Below are 14,687 nucleotides of genomic sequence, written 5' to 3'. Positions count from 1 at the left end.
AGCCAATCCAGGTCCCTCTGCAGAGCAAAAAGGGTTGCCAGGTACTCACTTTGAGTCCACACACAGCCAGGTAGTCCTCCTTGCAGGGGTTTCCAGTGAGGCTGAGGACAGTGAAGGGAACGGGGGCGGACGCAAGGCGAGTGAGGGTCAGTTTTCTCTTGCTGGAGTCAGCTTGTTTCAGCAGTGCTGAGAGCTGAAGGACTGTGATCTGCACAACGAGATGAACTCATTATCCACCTTTATAACTGAGGGGAATATTCATTTCAATTCCATTCCAGCTCTAGGACTGTGTCTCCACAGTTACAGAATCACAGTCACACAATCATCAAGGTTGGAAGAGACCTTTAAGATCACTGAGTTTAACTGTTAACCCACCAACACCATAATCACCCTGGAACCATATCCCCAAGGGCCACACCAGACTTGAACACTTCCACTTGACTCTACAACCTCCCTGGGCGACTAATTCCCAATGCCTAACCATCTTTTCAGGGAAAATGTTTTTCTAATATCTAATCTGAACCTCCCATGGTCCAACTTAAGGCCATTTCCTCTCATCCTTTCACTTAGAATCATGGAGGTTGGAAGAGACCTTTAAGAACATCAAGTCCAACCGTTAACCTGTCACTAAACTATAAACCATATCTTCCAGCACCAGGTCCTGATGCTTCAAACACTTCTAGGGATGGTTACTCCACCACCTCATAGTATGTTAAGAGGTTGGAATGGACCTTAGAGATGATCTGGTCCCAACCTTCCACCCTGAGCCTTCCTAGGAAGCCTATTCCACTTGAGACACAGCAGAAGAGACCAACCCCTACCTCACTCCAACCTCTTTTCAGGGAGTTTAGTGAAGTTGGTAGTGGCAGTGAGTTGTTTCAGGTGGTTTGTTCTCACTGTCCTTGCTTCAAGAACTCTTTTCCCTGCAGAACAAGAAGTTTCTCTACGCTACGCAACGCTACAGAGCCGATGCAGCTCTCAAGCCAGGCAGAACAGACCCCAGTGTGCTTGTTGCTCAGTGCTGCTCCATTTTCCTTCCCTGCAGGCAGAGCTCACCTTGCCCTTCTCGTGGCTGACAGCCAGGTGCTGCCTCCGGCCGTGGGGGGAGGAGAGCACACACATGGCCACGCGGCGCAGCACGTGGGCACTGATCAGCTGCCGGATGGTCTGGCCCTGGTCACCGCTGTAGTTCATGCGCACGTTCTCAAAGGCACCTTCCTGAGAGCCAAGAGTTGGGACCTGAACCAGGGAAAACAACACAAGCACATCACTGGAATGGTTCTGATGGAAGTGAATCCCTCCAGCCATGGTCTATTCATTCCTTGTGTTCCATACCATCAGCTGGTCTGTCATCTCTACTGACTTGTCCAAGGTATGGAGCTCGTTGAGAGCTTGCTGGGCACGGCTGCTGCTCCCCATGGCTGAAGCTTGCTGGAAGTTGATCTGGATGGCATCCATCAGGAAATTCAGCATCTCCAGCACCAGAGGTGCAAAGGAAAAGTTGGCCTACAAGTAAGAAATAAAGCAAGTGAGGTATAAGATGCTCCTGCTGGGAGTCTTACCAAGAGCTGCACATGGACCACTTTTAAAGCCTGACACCCCTTTCATGACCCCTCTGATCATGAAAATTACAGAATCAAGGTTAGAGGAGACCTCTAGGATCATTAAGTCTAACCACTGCTGCAAATCAAGCAACTTGGCTGATTAACCAACCCAAATCTGACCCAGACCTCATCATACACCACCTTTAATGGCATGCTGATAATTCTACCTGGGACTGCAGTTCCTCTCGACAGCCCTCAACATTTCTGCACAGACTGCTCTTCTTGGGTTTTTCTTCATCAGGGCCCTTCCCTTCACTGATGGTGACCTTGGCTTTCTCAGCAGGAGAGGTGCTGGCGTGGCGAATGACGCTCTCAGGCACTCTGGGCTCACTCTGGAAGGCTGATTCTTTCATGGTAGAGCTCATTCCACTGCTGGGAGTTCTCTTCACCAAAGCCTGGGAATGACAGAGTAATGCTAAAAGCCCAAACCAGTCTCAATTAGATGAAATGAATAGAGATTGTAACAGCAGCAAGACTAATGCCATTTTAAAGACATACAATGCAGTTCCCTTAGAGCTTCCCCTTTCCTTCTCAAGAAATAACACAATATCCTGCATGTCTTGGAAAAGACCTCCAAGATCATCCAGTCCAACCCTACTGTGGTCACTAGACCATGGCACTAAGTGCCACATCCAGTCTCAGCTTGAAAACCTCCAGGCATGGTGAATCTACCACCTCCCTGGGCAGCACATTCCAATGCCTGAGCACACCCTCCAGAAAAAGTCTCTTCCTAATATCCAACATAAACCTCTCCCGGCAGAGCTTGAGTCTGTGCCCTCTTGTCCTGCTGCTGGTTGCCTGGGAGAAGAGACTAACCCCCACCTGACTCCAACCTCCTGTCAGGGAGTTGCAGAGGGTGAGAAGGTCTCCCCTGAGCCTCCTCTTCTCCAGGCTGAACACCCCCAGCTCCCTCAGCCTCTCCTCATGCCACTTGTGCTCCAGTCCCTTCCCCAGCCTCGTTGCTCTGCTCTGGACCTGCTCCAGCCCCTCAATGTCCCTCCTGAGCTGAGGGGCCCAGAACTGAGCACAGTATTAACAAACTTTCATATTTAAGATGCAGTTATTTTGTTGACTGCTAGTGGAAAACATGGGAAAAGGTTGTATCTGACTGCTGTGTAGCAAGTTCTGTAAAGGCAGGTGGAATCCCAGGAGTCACTAGGACAGAGATTTGGCAATGCTTTTATTTGGTGCAAAAAAATAAGCATTCAGGTCAGCTGTAAATTCTGAGTGTTCATTGTAAAGCCAAAGCTTTAAAGTCTTAGTGCTCTTGCACACTCAGAGAATCATAGTATGTTAAGGGGTTGGAATGGAGCTTAGAGATGATCCAGCCCCAACCCTCTGCCCTGGGCAGGGACACCTCCCACCAGAGCAGGTTGCTCAAGGCTTTAGCCAACCTGGCTGTGAACACTGCCAGGGTTGGGGCAGCCACAGCCTCCCTGGGCAAACTGTGCCAGTGTCTCACCACCCTCACAGGGAAAAACTCATATCCTGACCTAACTTATTGCAGAAGAGACAACTGCAAAAGACTTTAAACACTGAAGCCATGAGGACACTTTACCAGGCAGCTGCCATCCTCCTTGGCTCCACAGTCACAGAAGAATGATCCATACTTGGCATAGGAAATCTCATGATCCTTGTGACAAACTTTAGCACAAACTGTGCAAACACCAACGCCATCAACCATCTTGCAAGTGTGACAGTGGTACCTGCACAACAGAAACCAGGTGAGCTATGAAATGCAGTGCCTCAAGGACCTCAAATTGCATTTGTTTCCTTCTAGTTGCCAGAAAAAAAAAAAATCAGACAAACTCTGAACAGGAGCTTGAGATTCTTACCAATGTTGATTCATGAATTCTTTCTGTGTGATGGTGAAGGTACAGAGTTTATTGCAGAGAGAATCTTCATCCTATCAAGAAGAAAACTGTGTTAGGAAGGTGTTTTAACTGCAGCTACACTAAAGTACATGGTACCGAGTAAATTCCTCAGGCATTGAATGAGCATTTTAAGGACAGCAAGTTTTGGCACCACTGAGCTAGAAGGCAGCAGCTGGTATCAAACCACACAAGAGACACATCATAGTAACATGAAAAGGTCAACAAGAAAAAGAGTAAGAAGGAAAAGAAACAGTAACCAAAATATTGGGACAATAACTTTTAAACACTACATTGTAACAGCTTTTTTCCCTCCACTCAACAGCACTTAAAAGCCTAACTCAAGTTGCTGCTGATATAGACTCGTAACTGACTAACAAAACCAGTAGGAATGAACCCATCTCACTTCACTTCTTCATTTTTTGTTAAAAAAATGAATATTTAACTTCTGTTGACATCACAAAGTGAACAGATCTAGGCATGAATGACATAGTCTCTTCCAGACCTGACTTGTTTTCTTCCCTCAGCCTCACATTAGGAATAAACAAAATCTTCACCTATAACCCAAGGAATGCTGATTTGGAAGTTGCAAAATAAACCTTCAGCCTACCGAATCCTCAGCCTGAGAGTCCTCCTCCTCCACTGCTAACTCTTCCACCCAGTCTGAGTCCACCTCGATGGCTCGTTCCTCCCCGTCCACAGACAGGTGACTGGGACCTTGGCCACTGCTCTGGCTCAGGGCATTGGTGACATCAGCCAGGTAGGACACAATGTGGCATGTACACTCCAGGATAGTCACATGCTGTAAAGGAGAGATCAGAAAAAATGAGAGGTAATACTCAGAGCTCATAAGAGCAGGAAAATACAACACACCCCTGACCAAATTGCTTTAGAACTCCCACTATGAACCCAAACCAGGAGAGCTGACACAGCTCATGCATGAGATTTATTCCTGCAAGTTCAGCACTAAGACATGTCTTACCTTCCCCTGCATGACATTGGCATTCATTTTCTCTACCACATTCTTCTGAGACAGGTATTTCTTGCTGTAACAAAAAACAGTGCAGATCATTATAGAATCATGGAATCCCAGACTGGGTTGGAAGGACCTTAAAGTTGATCCCATTCCACCCCTGCCATGGGCAGGGACATCTTCCACCAGCCCAGGTTGCTCCAAGCCCTGTCCAGCCTGGCCTGGAACACTCCCAGGGATGGAGCAGCCACAGCCTCCCATTATAGCTAACAGCCTTTGGGAAGTACAAACTCAGCCCTGACCAACAGCTTCAAGCACTCAGGGAATGTATGAATGCAGTAACTAAACCATCCAGAGTGGGGGGAAACAAAAAACGACAACACAAGGTTGTTTTCAATGTGGGGATACAGATCAGCCTTTCCCAGACACCTGATATTCCAAACAACAAACAATAAGCTAAAAATAAGAGTCAAACACAAACTTCTGTCCCCATATTTTTAAAAAAAAACACCCCACAAAAACGCAACCAAACCTCAACAAAATCAGTCTAAGTGATACAAATGAATGATCAGCAATATAAAATTTACTCTTACCATCTGCCCAGCCAATCCACAGCAGCACCATGAAGCTGGAGGTGTCCTGCACCTTGTCCTGCACTGGCCAAAGTTGCCATCACGACCATCAGCTCAGGAAAGCCTGTGCCATCACCATTGGCCAACATCTCTGTTGCCATTGGTATCAGAGTACTCAGCAGGACAGTGCACACACCTTCTCCCACTTGGCTAAGCAAAGAGAAGAGAGTTTCAGACAGGTACAACACAGGTAAGTCCCACAGCTGGGGAGCACCGCCACAGCAATGCCCTCAGGGCACAGCCATGCCCTCACCACTTCATTCCAGAGCTGACAACAAGGAGTCATCAGCAGCTCACACCTCATTTACACCTCCAGAGAACAAAGGAAATGCACAGCACACAAAAGACACCAAGGGCTGGGATTTACCTGTTTTCCCTAACGATGTAAGTAGTCAGGAGCTGCAGCAGTTGCCTGTTCTCCTGCACAACGTCCAGCTGGTCTGAATCCTTGGGTGGGGACATGGTCATCCTGGTGAGCCAGGCCTGGAGCCTGACAGGCTCCACACAAGCCAGTTGAGCCAAGGAGCCACAGAGCCGCAGCAGGCTGGGGTTGGGACTCTTCTCAGCTGGTGGGGAAAGTTATGTGAGTGACAGATGCTACAATGAATGGGTTTAAAAATGGTTCTTTTTTCAAGTGTGAAGCTGTCACTCCACTCCCTCCTACAGCTCTTCTTCCAAGCCTGTCACAGTCTAACAAGTCTAACGTGGACAAAGGCAGGACAGAAGAGATCCAACCATCACTTACTGAGCTGGAAGAGCTTGGTGAAGAATTTCAGCACTCTGTTACAGAACTTGGCCGAGAGGTTCTCGTTGGCTGTGGCCATCATGATCTGCACCAGTTCTCCACTACATGGAAGGGGAAATAAATTAGCTTTGTAAAAGACAACCCATTCCCTTTTCCCACTTGCTTCACTTCTATCTGCACTCACGTTTCAGACTGGCAATAGTTTGTACTAACAGTGCTCAGCAGCCAAAGCCACAGAAACTGCTTTGAGCCAAACAGCAAACTCTTAGCTCAGACTAACACTTGGACAGCTCACAAGCAGCTCATTATTCTCCACACAGCAAGTTAAAAAGGGCCTGAACTGGTTTCCAAATCAAAAGTCAGGATTTTCTTGCCTGTTTTTCGTTTCCATGTTAGCAAAGTACAGCCACCACACTGCTTCCATCTTGAACTGTTGAACAATCACCCTCACATTTAGAACATCACTGTTGTGCTGTGATGATCCTATCACAATTTGTCTTCATAGCCATAAGTCAGCCACCACCTCACCTACACCTCTAAAATTACCAACCTATTGCCTCAAGGAAGCACTGCGAGAACTTGGGATTTTGCAGCTTGGTCACTGCCTCATGGACCAGCATCTCTCAAAACTCTCCCTTGACAAAACAATCATGTCCAACGTTACCAAGTCCAACCCTACTGTGGTCACTAGACCATGGCACTAAGTGCCACATCCAGTCTCAGCTGGAAAACCCTCCAGGGATGGTGAATCCACCACCTCCCTGGGCAGCACATTCCAATGCCTGAGCACACCCTCCAGAAAAAATCTCTTCCTAATATCCAACCTAACCCTCCCCTGGCAGAGCTTGAGTCTGTGCCCTCTTGTCCTGCTGCTGGTTGCCTGGGAGAAGAGACCAACCCCCACCTGACTCCAACCTCCTGTCAGAGAGTTGCAGAGGGTGAGAAGGTCTCCCCTGAGCCTCCTCTTCTCCAGGCTGAACATCCCCAGCTCCCTCAGCCTCTCCTCATGGCCCTTGTGCTCCAGTCCCTTCCCCAGCCTCGTTGCTCTGCTCTGGACCTGCTCCAGCACCTCAATGTCCCTCCTGACCTGAGGGGCCCAGAACTGAGCACAGGATTCAAGGTGTGACCTCACCAATGCTGAGTGCAAGGGAAGAATCACTTCCCTGGCCCTGCTGACCACAGGTTGACCCTGGTCCTCTCCCCACAGAGTCTTTTCCACACTCTCCTGCACTGCCTGAAGGATACTCTGTCTTTACATAGGTCTGTGTTTCCATGTGCAATGGCCTTAACATCACTTTGGTGTCTATAGTGATAAGTCAACAGAAAAAGGCTAAGAACAGAAGTTCTTGGGCTACAACTTCCAGGGAGACTTCACCTTTCTGAAAAGAATTCCTCCATGGCTTTCCTGGCCTGGCTGCTCTCCAGCTGTTTCTCCAGATGCTGCAAACATTCCTCCAAGATGGACTCATCCAGGCCACTGAGATCAAGAGAGGAATATATAAGGATCAAACAAGAATAGATTAAGGGCAATTTCAACAACTCTGAGAGCCAAGTGATCAATTTTACTAATAGAACTCCAATAAACTTCCCACCAATTGAAAGCAGCTTTTCTTCATGAAACAGGAGAAAAACAACAGCTGAACAACCCTACAGAAATACCAATAAATCCACCAAACATTCAGGAAAAACCCAGAACAACGCAGACCCTTCAGATATCTCACACCCCATCTGCTATAAACAGCTGCTCTTTTTACACTCCCCTAGTTTTACTCCTCTCCATTCTCTCCTGTGCTCATTCCCACTCCACAACACTCTGCAAGCAAAATCCAATTACATTTGTATTCTGTAGGAGCTCAGTAGATCTCCCTTTGACCCCTCATCCAGAGAGGATCAGTGTTAAAAGATGCAGCATCATCATGCCTAAAGGTTTTATGTTTCAGATGGGTAGAATCAACATCTGCACGGGAAGCTTATGCTCTCTGTAGACACAGGAAGGGTTGGGAAGCCCAAATCTGGATAGTTAGCTGTGATAAAGCAGGGATTAACCATCCCTTCACACAACAATGTCAGAGGAATACAGAGCCAGTTTGTCTGATATCTTCAGTTTTGGTTTTTGTGCTTTTATCTAAAAAAGTATCCAGGTATCCACATGCTTCACCCAGAGCTACAGAAGAGGATAAAATACCCCCTTGCCTGAATGGCAGTGCTGAGAATTCTGGTATTGTGAATAAGACAACTTGTACTTTTACAAGTACAGAAGTCTTCAAAAGAGAAAAATAAGCTTATTTTTTGCCTTTCTGTTGTGCTGTTCAGGAACCAAAACCGATGTTTCAACAGTCTGTAGCAATTCTTTGTATATAGTTTTGTTGGGAGGAGAAGGACAATCCACACAGCTCCTTACCTGTTTGGATCAGAGTGATGGGCCAGGATGTTATAGCATCCTGTGATCAACTTCTCATACACACGTGCCAGGAACTCATCTGACTCTGCAGGGCCCAAGATCCTCTCCAGGGAGTTGCTACTGATTTCTGCCACACTCTCTGTGCTGGTCTCCAGGAGGAGAGGCAGCAAGGAATGAATCACCTGGGGTGGGTTCAGATCATCTGACCAGCTTGAAAAGGAAAGGAAACAAGTTAATTCTCTGCATGATGTATCAGAGAACGTCCTGATTGAAAATCAGAAGTCACACAAGTGAGGCACAAATCTGGATGAAATTCAATGGTAAAACCCTTTGCAGAAGATGGAATAAATACACTAGCCAAGCTTCAGAAAAACAGTCCTTGTTTGGAAAATTCTCCATGTTAATTTTGCATACATATTTTCCTACACAGTCCCACTATCCAATGGTGTGGCTTTTGGGCTTGTCTGCAGGGTCAAGAACTATTACAGAATCATAGAATCAACCAGGTTGGAAAAGACCTCAAAGATTATGAAGTCCAACCCTACTGTGGTTATTAGACCATGGCACTACAGTGTCACATCCAGTCTCACCTTGAATACCTCCAGTGATGGTGAATCCACCACCTCCCTGGGCAGCACATTCCAATGCCTGATTACACTAACTAGGCTTTGATTTCAGAGAATCTTAGACTAAGTCCCTGAAAAACATTTTTCTCCTTTCACTTCTTCCTTATGCTTTGAAAACATCACACAAGTGAATTATAACAAAACACAAAGGAATCAATCAGATCCATACTGTCTCGTTTATATCCTAGTTTCTTCAAGTCCATATTTGACTAAAAGGATTGAAGGTTTCCCTCTGGGAACCTGAGTTTTGGAGACATCAGATGATGTTCAGCCTGGAGAAGAGAAGACTGTGTGGAGACCTCAGAGCAACTTTTCAGTATCTGAAGGGGCTACAAGGAGCTGCAGAGGGACTCTGTGTTAGGAACTGCAGTGACAGGACAAGGGGCAATGGGTTCAAACTGAAGGACAGAAAATCTAGGTTGGATGTGAGGAGAAGGTGTTTTACTCTAAGGGTGGTGAGACACTGTCCCAGGTTGCCCAGGGAGGCTGTGGCTGCCCCAACCCTGGCAGTGTTCACAGCCAGGTTGGCTGAAGCCTTGAGCAACCTGCTCTGGTGGGAGGTGTCCCTGCCCAGGGCAGGGGGTTGGCACTGGATGATCTCTAAGCTCCATTCCAACCCTTAAATCCTACAATTCTACAAAGACAGACTGTTAGAATTCATTTAGAATTTAAAACTGTAAACTGCAAGTAACTCTACCAAAGCTTTAGCTCAAACAAGTTCCACCTAAACCGATGAAGGGAGACAATGAGACCAGCACATAAACCCACACAGCAAGGTGTGTAATGCAGGATGTGACACAGACCCATCACTTACACGATGAGGTCCCCGGTGAGCCTGACCAGGGACAGCAGGGTGTGTTTGAGGGAGGCTGCCAGAGGCAGAGTTTGGCTGCAGAGGGTGCCGAGGTGTGCGGCCTGCACGGCGCTGATGTAGCTCTCAGCGGGGATGGTGTCGTTGGCGAAGGCATTGCGCTGGGGGAGGACACACACCCACATCAGAGCCACCCCCTGTACCCCCACCACACTGCCCACAGCCCCAGCAGCTCATGGAGCTAAACATCACACCAGTGTTTTTCACTCCATGTGCTGAACTCACCCACGAGCCAATGTTTGGGAACTCATTGGTATGGATGTTGTTCCATGACTCACATAGAGTCTGCACAGCTGAGGGCAAGTTCTGAACCAGTGTTGGACCTGCAGTTAACAGAGAATCATGAGGTACTGAATCCATTCCTGGGGCCTGTTGAGATCAGCAATGTTTCTCCAGGACAGGGAGGAATGGGGATAAACAGAAGCTGGGGAAATTTAGATTAGATATTAGGAGGTTTTTTTAAGGTGAGGGTGGTGAGACACTGTCCCAGGTTGCCCAGGGAGGCTGTGGGTGCCCCAACCCTGGCAGTGTTCACAGCCAGGTTGGCTAAAGCCTTGAGCAACCTGCTCTGGTGGGAGGTGTCCCTGCCCAGGGCAGGGGGTTGGGGCTGGATGACCTCCAAGCTCCATTCCAACCCCTTAACATACTATCATACTATGAACACCTTTTAAACCAGATCATTATTTAAGACACAACTGTAGCTAAGCTGTAATTCTGCTGAGTCAACATCATCCCTAAGTTTGCAAGAGCTTCCCAGCTGCTTTCACTTTATTAAAACAGAAACATGGCAGAAACAATAATTCATGGCAGTGAATACTTAATTCCCTTACTATGCCATGTCACCAGCTCCAATACAGTTATAAAAACATTTAAAACATCCAAATAAGCACACAAGACACTTATTCTTTCAAGCTTTGCTCAGCTCTTCCAGTTTTTAGGATACTAAAGGAAGAGACTTCCCTGTCTGCTGCTGACAGGATAACTCAGTCATTTGGACAGTGGTGGAGACCACAGCCAGCACACAGCTTTGAAACTGAATGTTGGCAGCACTGTAGAAAGCTTCACCTGCACAGAGAAGGCAAGGTGAACTCTCCAGCACCCTCACCTAGAGTGTTGGACTTGCTCCGGCTGGACCCAATGGCCAGGACAGCAGCATAGCCTCGGAGCTTCTCCTCAGAGGGTTTGTTCTCTGCAGAGCCCTCTTCAGAGAGGCTCCTCAGCAAGTAGGATCTGCATTCAGGATAGAAAGGATTGATTTCAGCAATTAGCTCTGCATTTCAGAACTGTGTGTCAATACAGCACCAGACAAAACATCAAACTTCTGAAGTTCTGCCCCACACTTCAGCTGGTACCACTGAGGGACTTCTGGGCTTTGATCCCTCTAAGATACTTACCAGGAGTGCCCACCCCAAAGCAAAAAATTATTTACTTTTGCTTTCGTTTACACAGGTTCTAACAAGAGTTTAAAAGGCTTCAGACTCCTAATGTAAGAATTAATCTCTCTCCTTCCTGGATGGTCTAACAGCCTCAATATTCTTCAAATATCCCTGTGAGTGGTGAGAGGAGGTTTCATTTTTGGAGGAAAAACTCGTTGTGCAAGGAAGCCTTGGAAGATCAAAGAGGCAACTCTGAAACACCTTCCCATGCATGGCTGGAGAAGCTACTTCTTAATTCTTTTTAAATCATGGTAACACTAGGGGACATAAGGTAATCACTCTGGACTATAAACCCCTCAAGCTACCTCTAGTTGTTTTCTACATCTAAGAAAACAACACACACAACACAGAGCAAGGCCAATGCCCAGCAAGAAATTGTATCCAAGGACTGTACCTGGTAAATGTAGCATAAGTGTCAATGAGCTGCAGAGTAGCAGGCAGGAGGTTCTTGGTTATCTCTGAGGACTTGTGGGGATCAGTTTCTGCAGCTAACTTGGAAAAGTGCTCGTCTAGGGAAACCTGAATCTTGGAAATTGCAGCATCAAGGGTGTAAATGGATTGTAAACTGGGAACTTCGTGCAGCTGGAGAATAGTTGTGCAGTCGACCCCACAGAAAGAAGATATCTGAAAGCACAAAGGGATGGAAGAGGAAGTGTAAATCACTTCACAGAAGCAGAAGCTCCACGTGGCCAGACATTCCCAGCACCTCACCTGGCGAGCAAAGTATTCCTCTGCTATTTCCACATCATACTTCACTGAGATGCACTTGCTGGAGGTCAGTTCGATGAGAGGAGCAGCATGTTCAGCTTTCATGCCCTGCTTGATAAGGTGATCCTGCCAAAAACCAGACCCAACACAATTTAGCAGTGCTCTATAATTACCCACTCTGCCAATTACCAGACTACAACACTTTAGAAACCACAGACAACTCCCATTTCTGCCCACTGTGGCCACAGAACAAACCCCACATGGAAGAGCAAGAGACTGACACAATTCCACCCTGTGAGATGAGGCCTCACCTTGATCCACATGACATATGATGGGATCTGCAGCCGTGATGACCAGCGCAGTGTGTGCAGGAGGTCACATTCACTCATCTCTGGGGTGTTCATGGCCAGGTGGTGCATGTAGCTTTTGGAGGGAGGTAAAATCCCCAGGATCCTCCAGAGGATCAAGAAGTAGTACTGAAGGGCACAGGCTTCCTAAACACAGGGACAGATGGACAAATTAGGAAAGAAAGATTGAAGTTTCCATCAATACAGCTACTAAAGTATCTTATCAGGGACTTCAGGCTCCTGCAGATGTGTGGAACACACACTGGGCTGAGATTTTGTCATATTACACAACAAAATAAGTAACAGAGAAGCGAGAAAAGAAAATTATTAACAATTTTTATACCGATATTATTATCTATAAACATACTTTTTTTATCCTGCTTAATCATGTTCTAGCCAAACCTCTTGGAATCACAAGGGACATACAAAAAGTCTAAAACATACCATGAATTAAAAACCCAAGAGATGTGCAGCCACCATAAACATTACAACTATGGCATTCTTAGCTCCCCATTCATCCAATCACTGTTCAAAATACTAAGTTTGAAAGCTCAACAAAGAGAACATTACAGCCAGAGTCTTACCAGTGCAGTGACATTTTTGTTCTCCCTCCTCCTGAGTGTATCAAACTGTGACCCAGCTGCAAGCAGTGAAGTGAGGGCTGCATAAAGCTCATCATACTTTGTGGCCCTGGAGAAAAGGACCTCACAAACCTGCAGGAGATGACAAGTCAGGATCTTTGCTCTGCAAATTGCACAGCTCTCTCTTTATACACAGCCAAGCTCTTACTCTGAAGTAGTCACAATACCCACAGCCCCAAACTATGCAAAATAACTTCAGGAAGTGAGTGCTGTTGGGTGTTTCTCTCCCCAGTTGGATAATCAATGAACTGGTGACAAAGAGCAGACCAAGCCCATAAAACCCTGATGGCCACAAATTTAGTGAGGAAACAACACCCAGGAAGAATATGGAGGAAAGTGATGGGAAAACAACTCTAATGCCATAGGTCTTTGTCTCAGGTGTTTCAAAAGTACTGGAGAGTTAAGTAGGGATAGGGCAGAGCTCTCTGGCACAGCACTGAATCCCAAGCATTACCCCAAGTAGTCCAACACATCCTCACAGACTTTGCCCAGACTTCCCTGACAGGCAACTATACATCCCATATTATCTTATCCAGCCACTCTTCTCCACTTGGCAAAATTCCTTCAGGTCTCTTTGTTCAATCAAGGCTTTCCTTCTTGTCTCTTTTCCCTGGCTCTTGGCAAATGCACTTGGCCCTGTGCACACTTAGAGAAAGGTCTCTAAAGCAGCAGTGCCCATACCGTGCTGTCCAGGCGGTTCAGATCATCCTCAGAAGCTTCTAGAGACAGGATGCAGTAGAACCTGGGCTGGGGAGCTGAGTCTGGAACGTGAGAACAGAAAACAACATTCCAAATGACTGTTTAATTAGCCAGCAGTGTGTTAGAGTCTCTCCTCCAGCCCCACAACCTCCCACATTTTGAATACAACCAGATTCCTCTAAGCTCCACGACACATTATATGTACTCTAAGCTGTGGGATATACAGCCAAAGTTTTCCTACTCCTGGGACAAGAAGTAGATGGGAATTAGTTGTAGCAAACGTCTAGATGACAGTAATTTTCTTTAGTAAGACTTTTCTTGCATTGCCAGATACATTTTTAACTACTGTGACTATGCCTATTTTAAGTAGGAGAAGTGATCCACAGGAAGGGCTCACATTGAATTCCAAAAGCAAACCTTAGGATAAAAAAACTCCTTGCACTCTTTCTCACCTGATGAACAGTGTTTGGTCCAGTTTTCTTCCACTTCCTTAAAGCCATGATAAAGTGGGACAGATGTTCTTCTGCTGCTGTCCTGGGACCCACTCACCCAGCCAATGGGAGGAGTCAGCAGGTTGTATTGCACCTGAATTCAAAAACCAAACCAAAATCACCCATGGAATCCTTGTCACTGAGGGGTAGGGGAGAAATTCCATCCCACAGGAAAAGAACCACAAAACAGAAACAAACCCTGTTTAGGACACAACTTCCCACACTTCTGAGGGAAGCCCTAGAGCCTCCCTGATGGTTTTTACTCTAGAGTGAGCAGATTAAATCCATGGCTGACCTTCCCACAACTGGAAAACCAGGCACAAACAAAGCACCAGCATCCCAGTGAGAACACTCAAAAACCTTAACAGTGAAAGGTTAAACCAAGGGTGTGGTACACAAGTGCCTGAATACCCAAACACTCAAGATTTTAAAGATACAGCAGGACAACCATCCTGTCCTTACCAGGATTTATCAGGACACTAGTTATACCAGGAATATAAACTTCAGCTGAACCCACTGCTAGAAATCAGCAATGACGACAAATCATGTATTGTAACTGCAAAGGCAGATAACAACATCAGAACTGATCTGCTCTCCAAGGTCATGGAATAATAGTCAACTGGGTTGGAAAAGACCACCAAG

The 14,687-nt window shown here is 46.5% G+C and overlaps 1 protein-coding gene across 1 annotated transcript; it reads right to left on the bottom strand.

The window, feature by feature from the left end:
• Positions 1–49: 49 nt before the first annotated feature.
• LOC103806013 (E3 ubiquitin-protein ligase UBR4-like) lies at positions 50–13,616 on the bottom strand (the record flags this gene model as incomplete). Its single annotated transcript, XM_009078684.1, has 20 exons — positions 50–208; positions 1,057–1,218; positions 1,336–1,506; positions 1,772–1,999; positions 3,163–3,310; positions 3,440–3,510; positions 4,086–4,277; positions 4,458–4,521; positions 5,042–5,230; positions 5,448–5,646; positions 5,826–5,926; positions 7,201–7,302; positions 8,227–8,436; positions 9,667–9,824; positions 9,949–10,046; positions 10,829–10,953; positions 11,554–11,684; positions 11,871–11,993; positions 12,179–12,361; positions 13,537–13,616. Coding segments are annotated over 20 exons (2,894 nt in total), but the record flags the coding sequence as incomplete, so codon positions are not given.
• Positions 13,617–14,687: the final 1,071 nt, after the last annotated feature.

Source organism: Acanthisitta chloris, unplaced genomic scaffold, assembly GCF_000695815.1.
Source record: "Acanthisitta chloris isolate BGI_N310 unplaced genomic scaffold, ASM69581v1 scaffold39497, whole genome shotgun sequence".
NCBI classification, from domain to species: domain Eukaryota; kingdom Metazoa; phylum Chordata; class Aves; order Passeriformes; family Acanthisittidae; genus Acanthisitta; species Acanthisitta chloris.
Note: the sequence above shows the minus strand (reverse complement) of the source record. Positions and strands in the feature narration are given on the sequence as shown.